General features: G+C 31.2%; 1 protein-coding gene across 9 annotated transcripts in view; it reads right to left on the reverse strand.

Annotated features, from left to right (window-relative positions):
• per (period) overlaps window positions 1-11,585 on the reverse strand; it is a 91,900-nt gene that overhangs the window by 67,674 nt on the left and 12,641 nt on the right. For 7 of the 9 annotated variants that reach the window (XM_014429727.3, XM_014429726.3, XM_014429724.3 and 4 more), the window contains exon 2: window positions 760-849. In XM_014429727.3, the coding sequence (XP_014285213.1) occupies window positions 760-842 (83 nt within the window). In that variant the 5' untranslated portion in view covers window positions 843-849. Of the gene's footprint in view, window positions 1-759; window positions 850-4,198; window positions 4,220-11,585 lie in introns of those variants that run through there. The other 2 variants (XM_067045008.1, XM_014429733.3) reach the window with 2 other exon arrangements.

The raw sequence follows: 11,585 nt of genomic DNA on the forward strand, positions 1-11,585 counted from the left end.
TTTTCAAAAAGTAAAAACCGTTATTTCAGGTCTTATCCTCAATGGATTAACCAGAAACGGCTTAAATGCCGTATTTCCAGAAGTAATTTTTTTTTAAATACTAAAAGTTCTAAAGTAGCTACTTTCGATATTTTTTAATAAAAAATGATTAACAATTTCTCAAAATTAATAATAATAAATGCCAGCTATGAAGGAATTCTATATTTAACTGAAGGAGGATTTTTTCCCCAAGTTTTAACAAGTTTCTGTCAAGTTTGAGTTTTTTAACATGTTTCTGGAAATAAGAGTTGTAATATAGGTTAATGTTACAACATTGGAAAAACAAACCACAAAGACAAATAACCAACATTTATTCAATAGTAGAAAACCACATGAATATTTTCTTGTTTCAATTGTTTTTATGACAATTGTTAAGTTTTTGCTATCCCTCACCTACCTACGAATGGGGAGAGAAATATTGCGATCAAACATCTGCCCCTGATTTATCAGTTTTTAGAATCGAACTATTTGTATTTTATGACTAACGTAATGCTAAAATTTCCGTGATAAAGGGTTTGATAATCTTGTGGCAGATTTTTGAAAAAATATCTATTTTTCGTTTTTTGCATTAAATAAATTTTTAATTCTAGATAAAAAATTGATATGAACATAAATGTACTTACATATAATATGAACGTAATGATTAACTAATAGGAAGGAAACTAATGTCATAGTAAGTGTATCATATATAAATGGTTTATTACTGTAATAAATGCTTACCTCCGTTGTGATTGACTGTTGCTGCAACTGTTGGAGTAACCAGAATCAGATACCTTGGTCTTCTGGGTCTCCGTCTCTTCCATATCGGATCTAAAACAAAAAAAACCCCTTATTAAATGATTAAAGGATAAATAAAAAAATAAGAATATTATTGTAGCTGGTTATTATTAGCTTTCGAGATAATGTTTGAGGAACAGCTCCACATCAAATGCTTTCTATCGATTTAAGATTAAATATATTTTGATCCAGACAATAACTCATACAGAGTAAATTAAATTCAATTTGCAGTAAACAACAGACTTATAAATGAACGATCAAACAAGAAGCATTATGATCCAAAAATAAAAAATTATATTGCTTATCAAAAATAATTCACAATTCCTATGTTTTGTCAAAAAGTAGGCAAAATACATTCTGATCTGGAGCTCATAGTTTTTTATACAATGTGGGATACTATTAAAGATAAAAAACAAAAATATTGATTTCTAAAAAACGGGACTACGGAAATTTGTTTCAAATTGTTGGAAATTTTGTTATGTGTCCTATTTTTATATATTATAGTTTTTTATTTTTATAGTCTTATCTTCTAGCCTACTCCCTGAATTAAAGAAGGATATAGATTGCAAAAAAAACAGGATACCTCTACACCGTATTTACTAGAATATGAATAATAATATTAATAATAATATGAACCGCTCCTTACAACTCATGAAGAGTCGAGTTTTCAGTACATTGTAAGGAAGTAATGATTTTAGAACAAAGATAAGGAAGTGATTGTTTCATCATCACTCTAGCATACGTTATGTACTAACCCTTCCCTAGTTTAAAACCCTTCTATTTAACTACCTTTTACTTTACCAATCTAATCTAATATTATAATGGTACAGATATTTTGGGTAGACCGAAACGTAGATGGGAAGATTGTGTTAAAACAGATTTAGTGGAATTGGGTTTGGAGGGGCATCACTGGAAGGATGTATGCAGAGAGCGTTTGGTGGTATCGGCATCGAACCTTCGGGTTCGTTAAGCCTTTATTATTATTATTATTACAGATATTTTGTAACTACCTTTTTGTTTTATTTGATATATATTCAGTCAGTTAGTTTTTAATTTATTTATTTTTTCTTCTCTATATTTAAAATTATTTCTGTAAAATTTTAATATAAGTGTGGTCTCACTGGTTTTTGAGCCAATATATGTAATTGTTAAATTAAAATTACTTTTGTAATTGTTCTAACGGGACCTAGTCCCAGAATAATAAACTATTTTTCATTTCACTTTGTGAGGCTGAGTGGTCCCCGAACCCACAGGGTTGACTCAATTAATTAATTTAACATTGAAGAATATGTAGAAGTATAATTGTGTTTATTGGCTAAAAATAATAATAGTAGTAATATCGTTGGCTCACTTCAGAGTAGTGCTAAGTACATTTCCAATAACTTTACAAACAATACAATTAAGGTTCTCTATTTTAGGAAAATTACGACTTTTTTCAATTAATTTTTTATTAATATTTATTGATCAATTAATCGATATATTTATTAGTTCTTGGGGCAACCAATATACAGATAGAGTTCGCCTTTGCAGTAAATGGCTTGGATATACAAATATTGATACTCGGGATGATTAATTAAATAAAACTCTATAAATTAATAATACACAATGCAACTAGCTGGGCACGTTACTCAACACTATCCAACAGACAAAACCTTACATATAATATTCAGAAAGCAGGTATCCGGATTTGGGGTTTAGGTTTTCAGTTAACATATGCAAACAGCAATTTTAGATACGATTCTCAGGTTACTTCCAGGATTTTATAAATATAATTTGAACTAATGTTATTCAATTCGGGCATGTATTGGGTTCTGTTTTCTCAAAAAGCGGACATAAAATGATAGGAATCTTCCAATGATGTTTCATCCATACTGGATTATGATTCTGTGGGTCCAAAGTACAAATCATAGAAGCGTTTTTAATAATTCTAAGATGGAATTCTATAAACGAAAGTCATCAAAATATAACTTTACGTAATGTAAAATAATAAAAAATAAGTGGAAACATTATTCTTTTCCTTTTCAGGAATTTATATTTTTCATTATGTCATCTGTACAACGTTTCGGGCTCTTTTATCAAGTTCTAAAACAAAAATATTTAAAATCAACAGTTTTACGATTAACATACAGATAGAATCAACAAATTTTACATTGCATTTTAATATTTTTTTTTCCCATGATATGGGAGAAAATAGACATTATTAATAAAATAGATATTATGTGGGCATTAGAAATAAAATAGATTTTCAAAACAATATTAATTAGTAAGGCAATAAATTAAAATCAATACAAAGCATAGAGAAATATAAATAAGCAAATCCCCAAAGTAATAACCATAAATAGTAATATTTTATTGACAATTTGTAAATATAATAAGTAACATTGAAATTTTATTAATCAGTTGAAATAAAAATAAATTTTTAAAAACATTTTTTTATCAGACAAAAAATTTTGGAAAACAACACTAAAGAAAAAAAAATTAAAAACTGAACTTACATTAGGTTTGGAATATATTTAAAAAAATGTTTCAATTAATATATCAAAAAACTAATATTAAGGTAATGAAAAAATAAGAAGGACATTTGTAAATGGTTGAAGTAATGAATCGGTGAAGTAGATGAAAATATAGTTAAAAATTTTAAAAATGTTTTTCTCAAAATGCAACAACAATTTGTTTATTGTGACTGCATATAATTTTAAAACTGTTGAATATAAATATTTTTATTTTAGAACTTGATAATGGGCAATAGAGCTGGAAACGTTGTTAAGATGACATAATTTATAAAAAAGTAAAATAAAGGCTATATATTCCTGAAAAGAAAAAGTATAAGTTTTTACACAAAATAAAAATAAAAAAAAACTTCGGGAACTTAAGTTGTAGGATTACAACTGATTATTTTTATTTAAATTATAAGTTAGTTGAATAAAGGAGTTCTGATTTCTCTAGAAGAAAACTATATAACAAAGCATATAAGAGCATCGTAAAAAAATTTTAAATAAATACTTATTCAATTTTAGAATAAGTCGTCTACAGGGTATACGGGTTGTTTATTGGCGTAGCATAAATTACATAAAATTATTCCAATTGAAGGATATGGAAGTAGAATAAAATTCATATCATGTATGAAGATTTGGATATAATATTTATAATTTAACAAAACTACAATATATTTTCACAACAAAAATGTGATATAATTATTTCAAATATATCAAAGTGTCTATTGATTGTCTAGATTCGAAATATTATCTATAATTTAAACTCAATTGTAAAAGGGGGAATATGATGATAATAAAATGACCAATGTGATTTATTAAGTAGCAGAGTACTTACGATATCGCACATTGATGTTGGAGCGATAGATAAGAAAAGCATACAACCTTACATTTATTTTGGCCTTGCACAAGGAAGGGGTAGATGAAGTCCTCCCAAGAGCCGACAGGACACTGAAGACCAGGACAGAAGCCACTAACATCATGTAACGAGGGGTGGGGGCTATATCTGGACCACTTCGATCTGTCTCCTCCAATCTATTTTGGCTGTTTAGCCCAGTTGCTCGGTTATTATCGTCATAAACAGCCGTTGTACTTAACAGGTAGAACAAAAAATAACTTTATTCAAGTTATTTAAGGAAAAATTACTGTATAAGGAAACTCTACTGACCTACGCTGCAGATGAAGACAACCTCTATGTTTTGATAAAAATCCTTAGTATTAGCTTTATAAATGAAACTTTAATACAAAAAATAAAATCAAATAATACAATTTTAGAGCAAAAAGGTAAAAACAATAAATCAAATTCAACTGGTAAGGTGGTACAGACACATCTGGTGAGAATCAGAAGGGTTGTACAACCATATTCTTCTTCAAAGCAAAAATGAAGCCGAAAAAGTCATGCCAACGAAAAAAGGGTTTACGTTGAGGTTACAAGGAATGTCCACTATTACAATAAAACTGACTAAATCAAGAAATTGTCATGTTTTTATACAGCTCCATGAGGATGGGATAACAAGTCTGGTTCTTCTCAGAAATCATAGATATTTTCTCTAGTACTCGATTATAAACGCTCTTACTCTAAAACTAAGTTGGTCCAATAATAATAAAATAAAGTAAAATATTCATTTTTAAAAAACAACTAGAGTTCCTTCTGTCTCTTCTAGTCATAATCCTTTCAGTATGATGGATGCTTCATCTTCGGTCCAAGGCATCTCAATATCTATCCCCTCAGATGACTCTTCCTCAAGAATAAGGAATTGGCCGATGTCGGTGTGAGTCGTTCTACAGTTCTCTAGTAAATTGCTATCAAGTTGGTAGTTTTGATCGAGTCACTGTGTCGTTTCATACGTCAGGCTGGGACCTGTTACAGGTGTCTCGGCGAAAGCTCATATCTTCATAACAAAGAAAAGCAAGTTTATATTTTATTTTGCCTTTTTTTTTTTCATGTATTTAATATTCTTCGAAACAATAAAACAAAACAATTATCATACATTATAGAAAAAATTATAAACTCGACTCATGATGAACTTCCTCTCACTCATTCTTTCACAAGTGCATATATCTGTGTAAGTAGGGTGCAGTAATTTGTTAGGAAGAATTGTTACTAGACCAACGGTAATGCAAGGAGGCGATTTAGTCAGAATCACACTCGACCGCCAGATTTTCCCCCAATTAAGCATACCCACTTTATGAGGCTGAGTGGACCACAGGAGGCCTCCTAAACACACAGGGTTGACTACAGTAACAAAATAAATAATTTGAACTCGGGTCCTTGGAGTTAGTAGCACAGTGCTTAACACGCCACTTTCCTTTCTCTATAAATTGATTGTGTACAGTTTTTAAATTAAATAATTTCATCACTGTATAGAATAGTGTTATACATTTTTGTGTTAAGCATTGTTGAGTGCTTCATTATTGGTTGTTCACAAGTAGATTGTTTTATTTACTCGTCCAAAAATATCTGCTAAGTACTAAGTAAATTTCTATCTTATTTTATTTTATTGTTTAGCCCCTTATTTCCTTTTTTAAAAGTTTATTTTTTATGGAAATTGTCATTTCATTTATATTTCCATTGCGTACGAAATTATTTTGAGATTAATAATTAGTTGCTTGAGAATAATATCACGAATCCTTGTTGAAATAGTGCTCAGGAAATTTAATTTTTGCACGGATAAGTGAAAGTAGATGATACATTTTATACTAAAGCAGTCTACCCCAAACTCCAACTTTTATCTAAATTTGCCCCAAATATAAGAACATAAAAGAAAAGAAAATCTGCATGGGACCAACTAGATACAAATCCGCACAATCCCTGAAAAATTTCTTAAAAATTAGATTAACGGTTTGATTAATATACCTGAATACAAATTTGGTCATAGTCAAACATAGAATGTATAAAAATATAGAATATAAAAAAATAAATATAATTATAGTTTACAAAAATTAGTAAATTTGCTCCGTGATGTCTAGAACTTAAAATCAGAGGGCTGGCTTTTTTCTATTTGTGCATGAATAATTAGGAAGAAAGGAATAATAAATGATAATAATAAATTTTAAGACTGGAAGATTGCTGATTGACCGAATGTATCAATAAATGGAATTTGGTCCGGATGCGGTCAAATTAAATTCAAATAGTAATATTATGTACTATTTTTATTTGAGCCAACGTTTCGCCCCACTTTGCAGGGCTTCGTCAGGGCTGTTTTGACGGAAGTCAAAGTCAGAGTGGGGCCCCGTGTGTTTCGTAACATACTGGGAGATTGCTGATTGACCAAATGTATCAATAAATGGAATTTGGTCCGGGTGCGGCCAAATTAAATTCAAATAGTAATATTTTGTACCATTTTCATTTATTCGAGCCAACGTTTCGCCCCACTTTGCAGCAGGGTTTCGTTAGGGCTGTTTTGATGGAAGTCAAAGTCAGAGTGGATGGAATTTGGTCCAGGTGCGGTCAAATTAAACTCAAATAGTAATATTTTGTACCATTTTCATTTATTCGAGCCAACGTTTCGCCCCACTTTGCAGCAGGGTTTCGTTAGGGCTGTTTTGATGGAAGTCAAAGTCAGAGTGGATGGAATTTGGTCCAGGTGCGGTCAAATTAAACTCAAATAGTAATATTTTGTACCATTTTCATTTATTCGAGCCAACGTTTCGCCCCACTTTGCAGCAGGGTTTCGTTAGGGCTGTTTTGATGGAAGTCAAAGTCAGAGTGGATGGAATTTGGTCCAGGTGCGGTCAAATTAAACTCAAATAGTAATATTTTGTACCATTTTCATTTATTCGAGCCAACGTTTCGCCCCACTTTGCAGCAGGGCTTCGTTAGGGCTGTTTTGATGGAAGTCAAAGTCAGAGTGGATGGAATTTGGTCCGGGTGCGGTCAAATTAAACTCAAATAGTAATATTTTGTACTATTTTTATTTGAGCCAACGTTTCAACGTTTAGCACTCTGACTTTGATTTCCGTCAAAACAGCTCTGACGAAGCCCTGCAAAGTGGGGCGAAACGTTGGCTCAAATAAAAATAATACAAAGTTTTACTATTTGAGTTTAATTTGACGACACCCGGACCAAGTTCCATTTATTTTTAATGGTTAATACTCGATCCAATTTACTTTTTTTTCCCCTGGTATACTACAAGCGTTATAGTTAAGTTTTAAATAGCTAAAGCGAGAGGGAGCTGGGGTTGATATGCTGGAAGTTTTTTTACTAGAACAAATCAAGATGTACACATCTCTCTTTTATCAAAGATAAATGTTACATCGATCCACTACAAAAGAACGCGAAGCGGAGAGGTTAAGAGGATAGGATGGTTCTGAAGTGAAACTTCTTAACTCACGTGCTACACTCACACTTAAGAAAGGTTTTTTCTAATTCTAATTGTTATTATTATTATTATTCTGGAACTAATATTTTCTGTCTTAGGCTACAAGGGAGAACTCATGATAATTATTAACAAAATTTTAATACATATTTAAAAGTTTCACTTCTGTTAAACAGCACCAAGACTGCCACAATTATTTGTTGGGGGTTCTTAAGAATTGAAATGAAAAGGTCTATGACTCTATTGTCGCCAGGACAAAACCACCCTTACTCGGAATTCATTGATGTGAAAGCGCCTGATCATACCAAAAATGAATTTTAGGAATCTCTTCATTAATTTTTTTAGTCTCATCTCGTACTCGCCAGATAGTCTTTCATACACTAAGTATCTGTAGTCAAAGTGGGGATGCTAGTTGATGGGTACTTCGAGGGAATGACTCACTGAATCATAAGAACCATTTGAGGACTGAGATGGTGAATTTGGGAATATGGTCACAGGAAGGTCGAATGTAATTCCGCGGTTTCTCAAAGAGTTTTGAAACTGAATAAGATTGTTGTTTAGGTGGAGAATTGTAGAGATGACATCAAGGAAGAGTTTTGAACCGATCAGAATTGCCTGGGAGTTGATAGACTAGGGTAAAGCGCTATTAGGTAGGGAAACGTCAAGTTCATAGAGGAGCTTTCATGATCACCAGAGTCGAAGGCTTTGGAAAAATCTAATAATGATTATGATTTTCTGTTAGTCAATAGGACTTGGGTAGCGCGATTGAATGAGTTAACCAGACTGATTAATGAATATTGGAAAGGCTTAAAAGGAGCATTATTTCAAGCTAGAAGGTTATTTGAGAATTAACTCATTTTCCAATAACTTTTTTTTCTTTTTTTAATCATTTATTTATTGTTATTTACAACTGTATAACATATGTACAACAAGTAAATTTTCTGTAGGTGAGATAGTGACATGATACAAACATGTGGAGAATCTACCCATTGTTAGAACTCCAATAACATTTCTAGAAGAGAAGATCCCGACGCCATCTTCTTTTCAGACGCCTAGAAAAATTATTAGGTAATGAAGAAGTGAGGCAATGATTTGTGGTGAAGTAAGTAGCACTAAGGATTTTACGAAGAATTTTTAAATTAGAAGGTTATTTGAGAATTAACTCATTTTCTAATAACATATTTATTTTATAGGCTGGAAATGGTTTTAAATCAGAACCTTTTAAATGAGGAAGGACTTTATTTAGCGGGCTAACAAGAACCGTTTTCCACGGAAGTGATAACTGGAGTTTTGAAGTAGACAAATGCGAAGGAGAGAAAGGATGGTGATAAAAGACATAATAATTAAAAATTAAAATAATTTTTTCCGGAAATTTGCTGTAAAAATATAATGTCTGACTGAGAATAAATTATTTAAATTTTACCATAACTTAAATCATCATGTCATAGACTAAAGGAAAATACGAGCATCATTAGTGGAATTCATGATCATGTTAAAGTGTGTTAAATGGATAAAGATTTCCTTCTTTTAGCATTTTAAAACGAAATAACATTTAATATGGCTAAGAGTGAGTTGGTTGGTTAGCTCAATGGAGAATGGCTTTACGAAACATATCAGCTGAGCACTTTTTCTTGTTTCACACCATTTTGTCTCTTGTCGTTTTGATAGGTTAGTTGCTTGTAGTTATGTTTTTTGTATAAAAAAGTAATGTATAAAAATAGTAATAAAGTAATGGGGTAAAAAATAGGAGAGCAAAACAAGGGACAAGTAAGGTGGAGGAAAGATGATTTGACTGAGCTGTTGGAGATCTTCAGATTTTCTGCCTAGAACAACTAGGCCAAAAAATCCGCAAGGATCTCCTCTGCATTTAAAATATAACATGTACTTTAAATTAGATTGCTGAAAATGCTATACTTATAACTTTTAGCATGCTATTGCATGATGAATAAATTTAAATTGTAGTAACTTGCTGATGAGTGTACAGTTGGCTTACTCAGGGCTGAAAATAACTAAATCAATTGCCATGTAATAAATAATGAAAAACCAATTCTTTTTTTAAGCCGATTATGTAATGAATAATTACAACAAAAATATCCGGAAAGAGATCCTGGCTCAGTTAGCTTACATAATAGATTCCAGAATATTATTTTCACATAAATCAGTTTAATCAATAAATTATTTAGTCATAGTTTTACTATACTAGAGATAGCATATTAAATTACTGTTAATTTTATAAGAATATTAAATATATTTTCATATGGTTAAGTTCTGATGTTGAGCTAAGTTTATTATTGTTCTAATTATAACCCAACCTCTGCACACAACCACCATCTTACCAAAAAGAAATGGCGCCTAAGTAATATATAAGTGAATTTCAATCAAAATTTCGGTATGTTCAATTGTTTTTCTCTCAGTTTCGTAACTTGCAGCCCCTCAAAATTGAAAGGACAGAAAAGTTGGGTGTAAATTTAGTTCATGTTAAAAAAAGTGTTTTTTCGTGGTTTCATCTTCTTTCTCTCAAACCTACTATCAAAAATGAAAATCTGAACAAGGAAATATGCAAAAGCAACTGGCAGGATTAAGAAAGGAATGCATAAGTAGGTGTCTGCAAGGTCAGGTGTAGGAATCAAAAGAACACGGAGGACTTTATATTAAAAACAAGAAGCAGGAACGGATATGGAGGATACGGTTTCAGTGGAGTGTGCAATCCTTTCAGCGCATATTGTCACAAACAGTTGACACAACTTTGAATGTATCAAATATAAGTTCTGACAAGTGACTACTTATCTGGCGCGCATGTGCAGATGGCTAATGGTGTTGTCATTTAGTCGGAATGGAAGTAGATTAATACAAAATAATCCAGATAATTAAAATTGTATTTAGCTGCATAATACGTCTAAAAGATGCCAACTGTCGGTTTACGCAATTTAGTAGAATTCGTTTGAGATGATAACAAGAACCGGATGTAGATGGCACTATTGACAGGTGTATTTAGGAGGCAGGTCTGTACGGATTTAGCCTCCTTCGGTCTAACTTTATCATGTCTTCAGTGAATACAGCCTTTATTATATAACAGCCTGGATCGAGATACCAGTAACCGAGTACTTACACAAATCACATACACATTCGTTTGTTCTTAATGGAATTATATTTGTTTATTATTTTGTCATACTAGGTACTAATAAACTCTTAAATACAATTATTCATTTAAAATTTGAATTTTTTGTTGTGAACTTTGTTCTTCATTTAAAGTATTCATCAAAAATTAGTTCATTTTATTTCATATTTTACACTTATTATTTAGTCTGTACTTCCTTTTAATCGGGCGAAATTCCTAAAAATAATTATAGGACATTTCAGAAAATCTTTAAAAGCGTACTAGTCAAAATTGATCAGTCTGCCAAGTATAGCTAAGGGGAATAAAAATGGAGGCTGTTTCAAAACGTTAAAAAAATTAATTTTTCATTCGGAGGTTCATATCTTTAAGACTACCAAAGCTACTAAAAAACCTAAGAGAATATGTTTTAAAGTAGAGTAAATCTGCTAAAATATGAGCCCTAATAGAGTTATTTACGTTAAATGGTTCTCGAGATATAGCTTTTTAAAAAGCAACATTTTCGTTTCAAATCAAAATAATTTCACTCGGACAAACCAGATAAGATACAGATCAAATAAATATTTAATTAAATTAATTATCTAATCACCTAGAGCTTTAGGTGATCAGAAATTATTTGCAGACGTTAGTTTTTCATGAGCTTACGATTGTTTACTTAGCATAAGAAATAACTTGGACTTGGTTCAACTATTACGCATTCATTCGCAATATTGAATAATTATGGAGCGGCCTTGTGATCCTAGGCATCCTTCGTTCTTGATGCATTTCATTTATTAATTTGTTCAAGGATATTTATGCTTATTTTAATATGTTATGTTTAATGTTAACTGCTGTATATATATA

Source organism: Halyomorpha halys, unplaced genomic scaffold, assembly GCF_000696795.3.
Source record: "Halyomorpha halys isolate HHAL.00 unplaced genomic scaffold, Hhal_1.1 Scaffold817.1, whole genome shotgun sequence".
NCBI lineage: Eukaryota > Metazoa > Arthropoda > Insecta > Hemiptera > Pentatomidae > Halyomorpha > Halyomorpha halys.